This window comes from Perissodus microlepis, chromosome 11 (assembly GCF_051167445.1).
Source record: "Perissodus microlepis isolate ML-2025 ecotype Zambia chromosome 11, ASM5116744v1, whole genome shotgun sequence".
Lineage (NCBI taxonomy): Eukaryota > Metazoa > Chordata > Actinopteri > Cichliformes > Cichlidae > Perissodus > Perissodus microlepis.
The window spans coordinates 6279657-6294655 of record NC_140471.1 but is presented as its reverse complement, the minus strand read 5'-3'; the positions used below and the strand labels follow the sequence as shown (position 1 = coordinate 6294655).

Below are 14999 nucleotides of genomic sequence, written 5' to 3'. Positions count from 1 at the left end.
CAATGGGCCCTGTTTGCGTTCGCTGCTGTGGGATCACAATGTTCACTCCCTCACTGTGACACAAATACGCTCACTCTCACTCGGGAGAATCCACATGTGTTTCTCTCAAGCAATAAACCAGATGCACAAATGCTGTTGCAAGCATGTCACAAGAATGTAACGCAGGGGCAGAACAATGTGAGGTATTTGGAGGGGAGGAAGCCATGGCAGCGGTCCAGCAAACAAACAAGGACTTCCTGCTGCATGCATCCTCAATGGGAGGAAGGAACCACAACCCTTACCCTATGGGATCTCAGTGTGTGTGTGTATGTGTGCGGGTGTGTTTTGGAAAGATTGATTACGATTTACACAAAGTGCTGTATACATCCTTGACAGAACACTTGAACTTGCCAAAATCAGAAGGAGGAGCTGATGAATTCAGATATCAGACTTCAGACAGCTTTATAACCCACACAGACCACACACAAGAAAACATTCTCACTTACTAAAGAGAAAATGAGGATCTCAGCATGTTTATGAAACGTGTGCAGTGAGTGAAAAATGAGAGCTCATTTTGTCCCCGGGGAATTGCTGTTTGTTGAGGAGGCCGTGCACGTCATGTTTTGCTCGAGTAGAAACAAAAACCCACTAAATCGTGGCAACAAGTATGTTTTTGCTGGATTTGTGAAGCTCATCATCACAGGCCCAGGTAGAAGGTACTTAAGGTTGATGTACTGTAAGGGACCAAAACATAAACTTGCATGTTTTACTGAAATTATCTAACAATCTACATGAGAAAATTCCAGCATAACACTTCCCAGTCATTTCTTTTCCTATCATGAGCCAATCCACCAGGACATTTAATAAACTTTAGTAGAAAGTCTACTTTACCTAGCTGTAGACTGTAGCTAGGTTTACTTTCAAATGCAGCACACATTTTAACTTCTTTTTTCCCCTGTTTTTATCCACTTGTGTTGTTTAAAAATCAATAAATGGTCTAACATGGTTATATAATTAACAGTATACCTGCCAAACCTCAAATGTAGAGATGAAAGTAAAAAACATGGATTGATCAAAGTATCATTGGGCACAAGTTGGTCTCCAACCTTTCCATGAGAGTGTGAATCTCAGATCGAAAGCACTTAGGTACAGATGTTGTATAGCACTTTTCAAGTCTTACCTAATGAAGATGGCATGTGTAGCCTGTCTAAGCTGTGATTTTGAAAGTGACTAGATACAGACACAATGCAACAAAGGTAGACAACTGAATGTCAGGAGGCTGAGACTTGTCAAAGCTCATGAATCCAAAAGCCTCTGCATGGTATTGCTACATGTTAGGGACAAAAATGAAGCGAGAAATTAAAGGAAACAAAGCAGCAGCTCAGGCTTAGCAAATGCAGCTTGCAGGTGTTTTGATGTGTTTCAGTTTGTAACCATCCTGCCCACATTAACTGAAGCATGTGCACAAAGCAACTTAAAGATACGGTTTAGTCAATAAGGTGGGAAGAAGAAGACTGACGCAGGAGAACAGTAAACAGCTGTACTTCATCACAGAGGTGCTTCAAGTCTACGCAGCCTTTCACCATGTGCAAGAGATGTTTCTGATTCGAGTTAAACACAGACAGGAAACCATATGTCTGAGCTCTACAGTGCGGCTGGCCTACACGACAATGCGCGCGCACACACACACACACACACACACACACAACACACACTGAGAAAGACCCACTTTTTCCTCTCAGCACTGTGAGAGGCACACAGAACCCAGCTGTGTTTCTATGACCACACTGAGGATTCCCCAAACATCGTTACGTGTGAGTACTGCGTTTCCACTTCCTGTTTGCGGTGACGGTGGATTCTCAAATCATTCCACAAGACAGTAGCAACCGTAATGAGACCCTAAAAAAAGTAGACCCACAACATTTTGAACTTCGCAAGCAGCTTTACTGTACATGCCAAGGTACGCACAGCAGTTTCCTTGTCAGTGGTTGGAAGCAAGCTTAGCGTAGGAGGAGAAGAAGGTGGGGGTGATAAGATGACAGAATGAACGGGTATCAATAAATGAAAGTACCAGGGATGGGCGAACGACTGAACAAATAATGTGGAGAATCAAAGAGCTACTGACACACTTGAGAAAGGAATACAGATGTGCTGTTCTAACAGCCGGTCTATTTTAGAACTGGCCAAGCATGTCAGCAGGAAGGGCTGTGCAGCCACTATGAAATAATCTATCTGCTAAATGCGTCTTTTTCTCTTAACTGTTTCTTTTGTCACACTTAACTGCATTTAGTTAGCTGAAAGCTGGTGTGGTTAGAGTGGGTTCATTGTTTTTTCCTGTGTAGTCAAATACTGAGACCAGAATATAAAACACCGCATTTTTCAAAGAATGACGCTGCTTGTACTTTTTTGCTGTCCAAAAAAAGAAATCCAAGAGAAGGAACCAAACTTTTTTGTGACAGCACTACACAACAGTTTCCAACAAATTACGAATTGACGGATGATGATGTTATCGAAGGAAATGGAATAAATGAATGAATTGGCAGTGAACATGACATTGCCATGAGCCAATGAGTGATGAGAACAGGACCAGAGGAGACGGTCAGCAGAAAATACCTGAGCCCTACTTACCCTCTCCATCCTCAATGATCCTATCACCTGTTGAGCAACCAGGTAAATAAGGTGAAACCACACCCATTGTAGCAACTAATAGAAACTGATATCACCATCGCGACAAATGTGAGTCAGAACAATAATGAAAAAATACATTTTGGTCCCTACAGCTGCTGAGCCTGCATGTCTGTAAACAGTTTTTGGTGATCTTTTTGCAGGTATAACTGCGCGCGGGGATAAGTGTTACAGACCAGGTAAGGAAGGCATTGCAAGGTTGGATCATTAAGAAGTAGTATCAGACTTGAAAACAGCAGTAATTAGGTTTTGGGCCTCAGGAAAGAGCTGAGGTTCAGAGTTCAGTCCCAATTCTCAACAACAACTGTCTCAAGGCACATGTTGTGAAATTAATGGTGTTAGCAAACCAGAATACCGGAAGCTACAGTCCTTTGGAATTTTCTGATAAATGGAAGTGCAAACCACTACTTTTAACAGTTACTGGCTAGCATTTTGCAAGAAGTAGATGTGAGCACTGAAGCTGGAGTTTGTGAAACCAAAGCAAAGAGCTGAAACATTCTAAACTGTGGAACTCCAGGAATTATTCTCCTTGGCTCCAGGAAAATCTAATTACAGTTTTAAGCTTCTTCAAAATTTTAGGTACTCACTTTGGGAGAATATTAGCTCTTCGTTGCACTCTGCTCCTTTACAGGAGCAGAAATGAGCCAACCCCGTCGTTGTGTTCTTTTCCTTCATCACACAGGTGGTGCTGTTGTAGTCATCCAGGGTAATGCCGTACAATGGCTCTGCTGGGTTGTGGCAGAGAGTTTCGATGGACAAGTTTGTCTCGTTCCTTCTCCTTAAACACACATTGAGGTATAATGTTTAACAGTGTATACCTTAAGAACTATCAGGATACCATCCACTTAGTTAATCACATCTAAGAGATGAAGATTGCTTACTTCTCTTGGATACCTACCAGATAGAAACACAGACCTCAGTTGGTTTTTCACATATGGCTGAGATGCTGCAGTTGGTCTTGCAGATACCTGTGCCATTGCAGGAGGTAAGCTCCACATCACAGAACTTACAAAGTTCATGTAGTTGAAAAACAAGACCTGCAAATAACACACACAACAACACGCATTAGTTTCATGTTTCATCAAGTGCTGCTGTCACATACAGCAAGTCACAATTTTTTTTGCCTGTAAAGGAAACACAAGCACTATCACAAATTTGATATATTGTTTTATATATATTAGAACAAAATCACATTGCGGGCTTTATGTTCAGAGCATTGACATTGTTATGACTGCTGGAGCAAGTTCCTGGAATTGTACTCTCCAAACATTACCAAAGTTCTGCCTAAAAACCTAAAGTTTCAGCCAAACTTTTTTGAAAAATCGATTCACAAAAAAATGTTTGATGTGTTTACAGCACAGTGTAAGGACAATAATGATATACTGAAACAAAATGCACCACATAACCAAGCTACACATGAACCAAAACTAAACAAGAGCTCATGATTAACAAATGAGAAAAGTAGGTATAAAATAAGACTGCAGTTTAAAAAGTCAAGACAAAACAAATTAATATATTAGTAACAAGAAGCACTGAGAGAGTGCAAACCTCTGCCAAGGCAGCTCATTGTCTGAGCAGTATTGAAAAGTACTTTAAGGAGTTTGTAGTTCAGTAAAAACAAGCGCAAAGTGCAGGCTTTTGTTATTTGACCTGTTGAAACCAATTTTGATAAACCTAATATGTATATATTGTACATGTGCAGTTTATCCTGTCTTCCAAAAAATTAATACTTATTTATTAACATTGTACACGTATTCTAATTAGAGTAACAGGTTATAACCTGTTACTCTAATTTACACAGCAAGGTCTTAAAATAAGGTGGTATTGAGAATTCCCCATATCATTCCCCTTATATGCCTGTATGTTGTAATTACAAACAATGGTAGTAAGACACATTGTTTTAAATAGCTCTTTCTAGGATTATTATCACTTTGACCAGATATATCTATTGACATTGAAGTAGAGGTCACAGGTCAAACGTGACACGATTTTAAATCTTTATACAGTACTTTCTATACGTTCACAATACACATGACACCTGTAAGAATAGTTTCTAAGTCTTTTTGTCAGTTTTTGACCAATAATTCATTAAGTCAACCTTGAAGACCTTGGTAGCAAAGTTTACTGTGTTGTTAACAAAGTTTTATGAGAATTCATTCAAAACTTTTTAAGCTATCGTGTTTTTACTAACACCTACGCATACATGCAAGCAAATGCTACGACAAAAATGGAGGTAATGAGTAATAGAGAGTATATTCACTCTCTATCATGGTTGAAATAAGGTAGTTTTGAAGGCAAAGGGGGACCAGTGTGTTCTTGATAAAGTTGAGTGCATTCCCTAGGTTAGCAGGTCTGAGTATAAAGGAAAAACAATATACATAAATGGCACACAGAAGATGTGCTCAGAATCTTTGATACAATCTAAATCAGGGGTAGGGGAACTCCAGGCCTCCTGCAGGTTTTAGATATCACCCTGGGTCAACACGCCTGAGTCAAATGATTAGTTCATTACCAGGCCTCTGGAGAACTTCAACACATGTTGAGGATGTAATTTAGCCATTTAAATCAGCTGTATTGGATCAAGGACACATCGAAAGCCTGTAGGACACCGGCCCTTGAGGCCTGGGGTTCCCCCACCCCTGATCTAAATGAATAACTACAGCTGAAAATTTTGAAATATCATGAGTACTGAAACATAATTCGGTAATATTGTTCTTTAGTAGTATTTGACTAGTAATTTTTCGTCTCAGGCATAAAAAAAGAATAGTTCACATTAGGAAAATGTTAGCAAGCTATTTCATATTATTATTTTTCCTGCTACTTAAACTATTCACTCCTCTTTCATGTTTGTAATGGTCTCTGCACTGCTAATATTGTGGGTTCCTCAATGGAGCTTTTCACATATCAGAGGCTGGTGAATAAACACCTTTACACACTGAATGTTTGTGAAAAAACGACACGCATTTCCAAATTTTTTGAGCATGAACTTGGCATGTAATATATTTACACACTGGTGACTGACCCGGAGCAGCGACTAGTAGTAGTATAGTTTGACAACTTCAGTAGTGGTGGACGTTTTTATTTACATTTGTCCAGTGAAACTAGTACTACATTAAGAATAGGTGAGTCTGAAAAACATTTGTAACGCATAAAATAATTGCACAGATTTTATGCATCTGGTATGTAAGGTCCTTAGTCTTTTTTTTTTTTTTTAAAGTTTAGTTATACAAACAGTAGGGCGGAGCAACATGAAAGCATCATCTGCCTGACCTAAATGAGGTTTGAACCATGAAAAAGTGTCAACATAGACAGCCACTAGCAGGGAAACATCTCCGTCTCACAGCCACACTCTGTACCTGGATCAGCCACCACAAATGAGCTAAATGAGTCCTACAGAAACCAGGAAGCTATACAGAAACAGGTCAAAACCACACTTAAACACCAACACAGACAACCACAACTAAATCAAAAGTCAGGCTTTATCAAGCGACAGCATTTTCTTTCCTCTAGATGCTTCAGATACGTAACCATAAACTTGCATGTGAGCATTTTTGTTGCCAGGTACATGTGACACTGTACACTAAAAGAAAGGCACTCAAAAGTGATAAATCAAAGTCTTTTTTAAATTATAATCCATGAATGAAAAACAGTTTGTACTTTTATGTTGTAAACGATTAAGTTTTATAGGAAGTTAGAGATAAAAGAATCAATTTGTGACTTGTAAAGTAAAAACTGTGCAAGTGACTCACAAGGTTTTCAAAGAATCTGACGCATGATGTAGCGACATTAGAAACAGGGCCACAGACTTTGAAGTGGTAATGACGTCACGTGATGTCGTTTGTCATTTAATAGATGTGTTTTTCATGTTTACAAAGTTTGAGCTGAGATCGGTTTTCATGTTCCGTCTTGACAAACGTCCACAGCAGCCTCTTCTGTCTTCATTTCTTCTTCACAAAAAAACCCAATCAGCTTTCAGATATTGTTTGATCTAATCTCTGGATGATTGTTATCTGAGAAGTATTACATGCGGTACGGTGGCTCGTGTAATCAGCACAGTCTGCCGTTCTCCTTTGCGTGGCTCGACCCGCCTACGCCTCTCTGATCTTTCCCTGCTTCGTGACATGAACAGACCTGTCTGCTCCAAGCTGCCAAACTGCTGGCCTAGGAGAAAATGTAAATAACAAGCTAAGCCACGATGTCATATGACAGTTCCTGAGACGACATAGGGCTTTTTAGGCTTTATGGCTGTATTTTGAAATCTGGGAAGGGCAGGAAGAGGTCTCTGTGTGGCTTCGTGTTCAAATAATCTTTAGATTCTGGGTGGGACAGAAGCTCTGTGTATAGTGTGCAGGTGTTGTGGTACACATGGATGGTTTTAGTGATGTGGAAAGCCTTCCTCTGCTGGGAGGTCTGCTCCTAAGGCTGTCATGGTTCAGCTTCACTGAGCAGAACTTTGAACTTTTAATCTTTTCCTACACCTCAGGTTAAAACCAAGATTTGGGGCTGAAAAATGAACTCATGAGCAGAAGTACCAAAAACTGCAGTGAAGCCGCTTGAATCTGACTCGTAATAAAATACCCAATACCCATTATTTATTTTCTAAAATTCAAAAAAACCCAAGTTACTGCAGTCTGGACCCTTTCTGATGTTTCTAATTTGAATATGTTTTCTTTATCACTAAAAACTTTGTGGCCTTTGGCAAAAGTCTTATGGATTCTCAAAAAAGCTTTACCATGGTAAACAAACAGTGTGCGGAAAATCCAGATCCTGCTTCAGCATGGGGGAACGTAGCAATCGTCAAAAACTGATAATATTTCAAACCTCAGAGGGTTCAGCACAAGATACTTGGTATGCTCCTTGGTAAGCTTTTAGTGGCTCTCCTACACTTGTCCTTATTTTGCCATTTAAACTTATAATGAATCCAAAGCTCTTTTGGTTATCTCAGGTACACAGGTACACAATGCTGCTGAGATTGGCTGCTAATGAGGGGCAACCAATCGGCTTTAAACAAAGGTGCCCTTCTTTTGAATTATCAGTCAATTTTCAATTCAATTCAGTTTTATTTGTTTTTTTTTTATGTGGGGGGGGGGGTTCTTCCCTCTTTTTTCTACCTTTTTTGCTTTATACTCTAACCTCCTAAGACCCGAACTCTTCCACGGCATGCATTTTTAATTTCTCTTTGATATTTGGGCTGATTGGGGCCCGACGAATGTAAAAACAAAGAATTACCAGATTTTTTTTTTTACCTAATTTTTGTTTCTAAGAAAAATGAGAGCCACATATGAGGATATTCATTTAAAATTTCGAGAGAACAGTAGCAGTATAATGTCCTCGTAAGTGGATATCGGGCTCTTGTAGAGTAAAATTGAGTATTTTGGTCTAAATAACCCAAAATGTGATGTCCACATATGTGGACGCCAGGTCCTAGGAGGCTAAGGTAAAGACCCTATAATAATGCATAGAAAATAGAGAAAGCCCCAACAATCATATGACCTCCAATGAGCAAGTGCTTTGGCAACAGTGAGAAAGAAAAACTCTTATGGGAGTGATGCTGAAAAACTAGTTCATGCATTCATTACTTCTAGGCTGGACTAATGTAATTCATTATTATCAGGATCAAGCCTGCAGTTGATCCAAAATGCTGCAGCAAGAGTCCTGACAGGGACTAGAAAGAGAGAGCATATTTCTCCTGTTTTGGCTTCCCTTCATTGGCTTCCTGTTAAATCCAGAATTGAATTCAAAATCCTGCTCCTCACATACAAGGTCTTAAATAATCAGGCCCCATCTTATCTTGATGACCTTATAGTACCATATAACCCCATTAGAGCACTTCACTCTTAGACTGCGGGCTTACTTGTTGAGTATTTGATTAGACATAAATTATCTGAATTTCAGGAGTGGGACCACACCTCCAAACATTCCCCTTCTGGTTCTTGTCTATATATGACACCTGTTCTCGTTTTCGTGCCCCACCGTCCTGAGGTTGTGAGCCCAGCTAGTGAAAAGGGTGGCTGTGGCTCATGTGGTAGAGCAGATCAGCTACTGACTGGAAGGTTGGTGGTTTGATCCTTGGCTTCCCCAGTCTGCATGCCAAGTATCCTTGGGCAAGATACTAACCCCAAATTGCTCTCTGATGCGTCCATTGGAGTTTGACTGTGTGTGAATGCATAGATTGCACTTAAGTATAGAAGAAAGTGCTTGTATGAGTGGGTATGAATGGGTGAATGTGGCATGTTGTATACAGCGCTTTGAGTACTCCGGGAGAGTAGAAAAGCGCTATATAAGAATCAGTCCAATGACCAAAAGTAGAATGGGAGGCAGAGTCTTCATCTTTCAGGTGCTCAGCTTGAGTTTTTCTTCTTCAGTCACCTTTGTAACTCACTATGTCTTTAAACACCTCTCTGCATTTAATTATTTGTTATTATTAATCTCTGTCTCTCTTCCACAGCATGTCTTTGTCCTGTCTTCATCAATTCACCTCCAACTGGTCGCGGCAGATGGCTGCACCTCCCTCAGTCTGGTTCTGCTGGAGGTTTCTTCCTGTTAAAAGGGAGTTTTTCTTTCCCACTGTTGCCAAAGAGCTTGCTTATATGATTGTTGGGGTTTTCTCTGTTTTCTCTCTATTATTGTAGGGTCTGCCTTACAATATAAAGGACCTTGAGGCAACTGTTGTTGTGATTTGGTGCTGTATAAATAAAATTGAATTGAAAATGTAATTGAATTACTGGTGGAAATGGGTTGCTCTCCAGCAGGTCAAAGATGTAAAATATATATCTCAATAGCAGGTTTCAGGGAGGAAGAGCTCGAAAATCTGACCACCAGATGAGGTAGTCAGTCTTCTGAACTCAGTGCAGTGCAGTCTGTTTACCGAGAAACAGACTAAAAGCAGATGGATGCTACAACAGGATGGCACGAGAGTGGTCGCAGTGGGAGAGCATCATGATTTACTTTGACATCATGTGTATTTGTCCAATTACTTCTGAGTCAATCATTCACAATCACTGACTCAGAAGTGCAAATAAAGCAGTTCATGCCGGTCATGAGATTCCACTTAAGCTCTCTACCTGAGCTAATGATCCACACTGCTGTAAAGAATTCCTAGATTACTTCCTTTACTTACTTTTCAGATAAACACATCCTTAAAAGACTCCTTCACAGAGTGAGTAAAGAAAGATGACGACTGATATGATAGATAACCAATTCCATCTGATGAAAGGGGCCCCCAGCTCCAAACAACAACAGCCCTCACAGGCCTGAAATCTCAGGTACAGACAAAACAACTGCAGTCTGCACTATCGTCAGATCAACTCTGCAAAGTCAAAGTGTAAAACCCGACCAGACCAGAGTAGGGATTTGGCTTCCAGAGGCACAGATGCTCGCTACCTTCCCTATGCAGTACCAACTGCAAGGCCTCAACTCGCAGTGTGTGTTCACATGGGTGGGTGACACTCGATCATAGTCTGCACAGACTGGGTTATTCATTTAACAGGAAGCACAGTTAATATATTTTCAAGGCACATTCCATCACACTGAGCCTAGTTTGGAACAGGACAGAGAGCGTGAAATAGCAGAGCGCTCACACCCACACACAACCTCAGAGACAAATAAAAGTGGCTGATTTAGTGCAGCAAAGTGCCACCGAGACTACATCAATCCGAATAAGTAACACAGCTAGAGTTACACGCTGAGCACAAATATTTTACGATGGTGATGGATCTTTATTGTACTCTTGTGCAATACTGACTACACATCAAGAGCTCATTAACAGTGACTTTAGGTCTATTTTTGCACAGTGTATAACAGAATCCTTAACAAAGATTAGGAAAGAAAAATCACTTTAAATTCTGAATTTAGGTTACCAGCACTTCTGATCTTCGATGGGTGGTGTTGGCAGCCTTAGAGCTTTAACTTTGAAGTTTCAGCAGACTGTGCTGGTGCAGCAAGTTAGAGGGTAACTGTGCATGAAGGTCTGCATTGTGATTTGGGTCATTGTTCCAGCTGCTAAAGCTCTTCTAAAGCGTCTTTTTTTTATTACTGCTGCACTCTTTCCCTGCTGCGAGTCCTTGTGCAAGGATTATAGTATGAAAACACAAGTGACCTCAGTGCGTCTCGAGAAAGTGGAGGGGAAAAGTGTGGGCTGTCATTAACTATGCTCTTGATGGCTTCTGAAGGAGCGGTAATTGAAATGTAATATCTCTCTGTGCTGCAGGAGGGAAATCATGCTACTGTGACTGACTTCCATCTGGCAGTCAGACCAATGAATAACCACAATAAATACCTACTCGTTAGTGGCAGAGAAAGTAAAGACTGAGAAGTATCTACTATCCAGATGATAAAGGAGTATGCTTAAGTACACATTTTTTAATAAGAGTGTTATAAAATTCTGGATGCTAAACAGTTTTTCTAGCAGCAACTGTGCTTAATGATTTAGAAGGGCATAAATGATATGGTGTTTAAAATCCATTTCAATCAGCCAACACAATGCGGCCACTAACTGACCTGAGCAACTTCAGTGGCCTAATGGCAAGGACTGGCGTACTACAGCCCCTGAGACGAGCTAACCATCAATTGGTGGCGGAAGGCTCCACCTATAATCTTAGACTGCATTTCCAAAAATGCACTGTTGCTGTCAGTGTCTGCGCTGGTGCTAGTGAGGAGCCACTTCATCACTGTTCACCTTTGGCAAACAATTTGACATGTTAAAGATTTGCATGTTAAATAGTGTTATGTTGCAGAAGAAGATGCTAGCACTAAGAATCAATGAGCTTCATCTGTAAAATTGTTAGTGACTGAGTGACTGAGTCAGTGGTTATTAACTTCTGTTAATAATTGCTATTTGTGTGATGATGTTCGTGTAAGGTTTCATCCAGACTGGCATATACATACAGGATATGTCTTCTTGTGAGTCTTGGCAGGAATACTAACAAGTCATGAACATTTTTAAACGTATTTGTACACTGGACGTAAATCATTTTAACTACTTTATAGTACTGATATTTCTTCTTTGTTTAGAGCAAGAACATCCAGCATCCCATAACATCCAGTGGTCTCTAACATTATCTGGACAACAGTAAATCTGTGTATTCCTCTCTGACTCTCTTGCACAGAGTAACTTTTGTCTTATTTCTTTCTCCCATCACTCCCAATTGCAATAGATGGCTTCCTCTTCTGCTGGACATTTGTTCATGTTGAAAGGGAGTTTTTCCTTCCCACTGTCGCATCCTTGTAACACATGGTGGAGGCTGTGTCATCACACAGAGTAAAACAGAAACTCCTTTAAGAAGTACCACCATGTTCAAGTCCTTGTTCATAGGGGATGGTCTGATTGTTGGGGGGTTTTCTCCATATCATTCTAGGGTCTTTACCCTTAATGTGACTGTTGATGCAATTCGGCACTATATAAATAAAACTGAATTAATTTGAATTGAATATATATAGAAACAGAAATGCTAACTTAAAGGATATAGAGCACATTATCACATCAGCTAAACTGTTTCCTCCCTGCTTCTCTTCCTCTTTCCCCATTTTTCCAAAGCACTGAGGACGTTAGCGAAGTGTGGATAGGAGGACAGGCAGGAAACCTGACTGCAGTTCATCACCGTTATACAGGAAGGACTGCTGGAAAAAGGGAAAAATCTGCAAACCAGGCAAACATTTAATAGGTTTGTATCACTTCAAGGCTCTGAATTAATTTGTTCCAAATTAAATGCATTCTTACTGTGAGTAGAAGTGAAAGATTTCTGTGCTCAAACACTCACTCATGAATGTTTCATGTGTAAAAAATTGTAAAATAATTAATAAAAAACAACATTTTAAGGCATTTAGTATAATGACATTAGAACTATGCTTTCAGGTATGACAGCATTGCTTGGCCTAATGAGCTCACATTTCAATGTGAAGCTACAGCTCTTTCAGAAGTAATCCTATAAAAAAAAACCCTGAAAGAGATTTTACTGCTGACACTTTTCTGGAGCAACACAGGAAATAAAAATGTGAAATAATCTGAGTTGAAACAAGAACCCTTCTTCTTTTCCCTGCAGCGCTGTCACTGAAATGTGCAAAGACAACTGGCAGAAGGCAGCTCGGGGCCACATAACTGCCACAGCAGGCGGCTGGGCTCTCCCCCTTTGCTCCTGAAAGTTATCCTCCCACCTCTTTTAATCCACCCCTCACTCCACTTTGGCCCTAATCCTCTCATTCCTCCCTGTCTTTATCTTCCTCCTGTTTAACTCCCTCTCTCAGCCTCCCCTCTTCCTCCATCCCTCCTTCGTCTCTAAGAACCTGAACGCTCCAGTGAAGCGTGTTGAGAATGAAGACTTGACAAATATGGTTAAAAGGAATCAAAGGAGCATAACTCAGGCAGCTTAAAGTTATATTTTCCATGCTTAAACGTAGTACTGTGCACAAGAAATAGGAAATGCACAGCGACATTTGCCTCAACACAATGAAGATTCCCTGGAAATGAAGGAAAACGAAACCTTGTGAAATCCTGCTGAGCGGATTGTTATTGACATCAGTCGGAAGCAAAAAAAAGTAGGAGAAGATAAAAAACAGTCCAGCTCTGCTGTTTGGATAACCAAAAATGTCAAGCTGGTCCAGTAGTGGAAGAGCAGCGAGGAGCTTCCTGCAGCTCAAGGAGCTCTGGAGGAATGGCATGGAATACGTTTATGTGTGAGCTTGTGTCTTCATGTGGGTACAAGTTTGTATGTCTTCTTGCTCTTGTGTGCGTGTGTGTCTATTTGTGACACGTAATGCAGCAGGACCACACAGTCCTTGTGGTATGCGGGATTTCCAGGTTCAAAATAGGCTCCTGCTGTGGGAGGAGGGCAGGAACAAACAGGAGAGAGGGGGAGAAGTGTAATGAGGACAACAAAATACACGGCTCCAGTTTTCATCTTCTTGTCAACATTGTTACAGTTGAGCCAACCGCTTGTCAACAAGGGGAAGTTTCTGTGGTTTACTGACATGACAGCTGTCATGGTGTCACAGATGGAAAGTGGCCAGATCTATTTAATTGGCATGTTGGGAGGGAAAGAAGCACTACTGCATTGCAAACAGCTAAAGAGAACTCCTAATGGATGAAAACATTTCTTCACTCTGATCAAAGTGAGGAACCGGAACACCTCAGAAGATGCACACATTTCTTTGCCTTTTAGCACTAACAGGTCTCCAGCTGACAGGTTCCATAATGCTATTATAACTATTTAGTGCGTTTTACAAGAAACGTTAAACCTGTTCAGGCTGTATGCAAGCCTAAAATTGGTGGAGTGACCCTTTAAAGTAAAAGCCTTGACGTTATGGATGCGCAAGATCAGAAATGTGATTGTGTACAACGCAGCTTACTTTTGCACCATTATTTTCACACAGACACACAGAGACACACACACACACACACACACACCTTTTATCATTGTTCCGAATCCTGTTTAAAATAATTGTTCGGTCTGCTAAAAACTGTGATCCTCAGCAGTGAAAGGTCTGACAGCGAGAGGGAAAGTTTTCTGAGGCGCTCTGTGGGTACACTTCAGCAGGGCAGCAGAGCTGAGAAGCGTCTCAGCCCGCTCTGAGTCACCTGTTACACCTCGCTGTTCGCGGCTCTGCGGAGAGCCACGCGAACAGCGCCAGAGAGAAAACTTTCCCCCGGCCCCCTTCAGCTCCAGAACTCTGAGTTCGCGTTAAATACATCATATAGTGACATCAGAGCGCGTGACAGAGAACAAGCAGAAAGTTTGTTAAAGTTCGGTGTTTGTGTAACTCACCGGCAGCCCCGGGCTCCAGCAGCACAGATATGAGAAAGGCTGATAAAACTCCGCGGAAAGTTAGAGAGCAGCGCCGTGCCTTCATGATTCTGTGTCCCCCTGCCCGAGATTCTCAGTCACACGAACCGCGGAGTACAAGAGAGTCCAGGGAGTTGACTTTGTGCGTCCGCTACGCTGTGCGCTCCACTCCGCTCAGCAGCTGGAGAGTCACTGCTGAACCATCCACACACACACACACACACACACACTCTCTCACACCGTTTATAAGCAAGCACACTCACTTTGCTCTGACAGGAAACCGGAGGAGGCAGGAGGGGCTCTCTCTCTCTCTCTCTCTCTCTCTGTGCGTGTGTGTGTGTGTGTGTGTGTGTGCGTGTAACCGCCTACCCAAATACTGGAAATCGGAACAGTAAACAAGTCATTATATATTTAAATAGTGTGTGAGCTGTGAAACCTCGCCAGGAAATTTTCTGGAATTATACAGAACTGCCAGAAAGTTTACATTTAAAGATTGCAGGACACAGTAAATTACATATTTTACATTCACAAATAAAAAACTTTTCTTCTTTCTTACAA

The 14999-nt window shown here is 41.1% G+C and overlaps 1 protein-coding gene across 2 annotated transcripts in view; it reads right to left on the bottom strand.

Annotated features, from left to right (window-relative positions):
• tgfbr2b (transforming growth factor beta receptor 2b) overlaps positions 1-14709 on the bottom strand; it is a 43688-nt gene extending 28979 nt beyond the window's left edge. Inside the window, exons 1-4 of one of the 2 annotated variants that reach the window (XM_084942923.1) lie at positions 14424-14709; positions 3563-3701; positions 3252-3442; positions 2608-2634 (exon numbers count right to left, since the gene is read on the bottom strand). In XM_084942923.1, coding sequence (XP_084799049.1) covers positions 2608-2634; positions 3252-3442; positions 3563-3701; positions 14424-14508 — 442 coding nt within the window. In that variant the 5' untranslated portion in view covers positions 14509-14709. The remainder of the gene's footprint in view (positions 1-2607; positions 2635-3251; positions 3443-3562; positions 3702-14423) is intronic. The other variant, XM_084942924.1, reaches the window with a different exon arrangement.
• Positions 14710-14999: the final 290 nt, after the last annotated feature.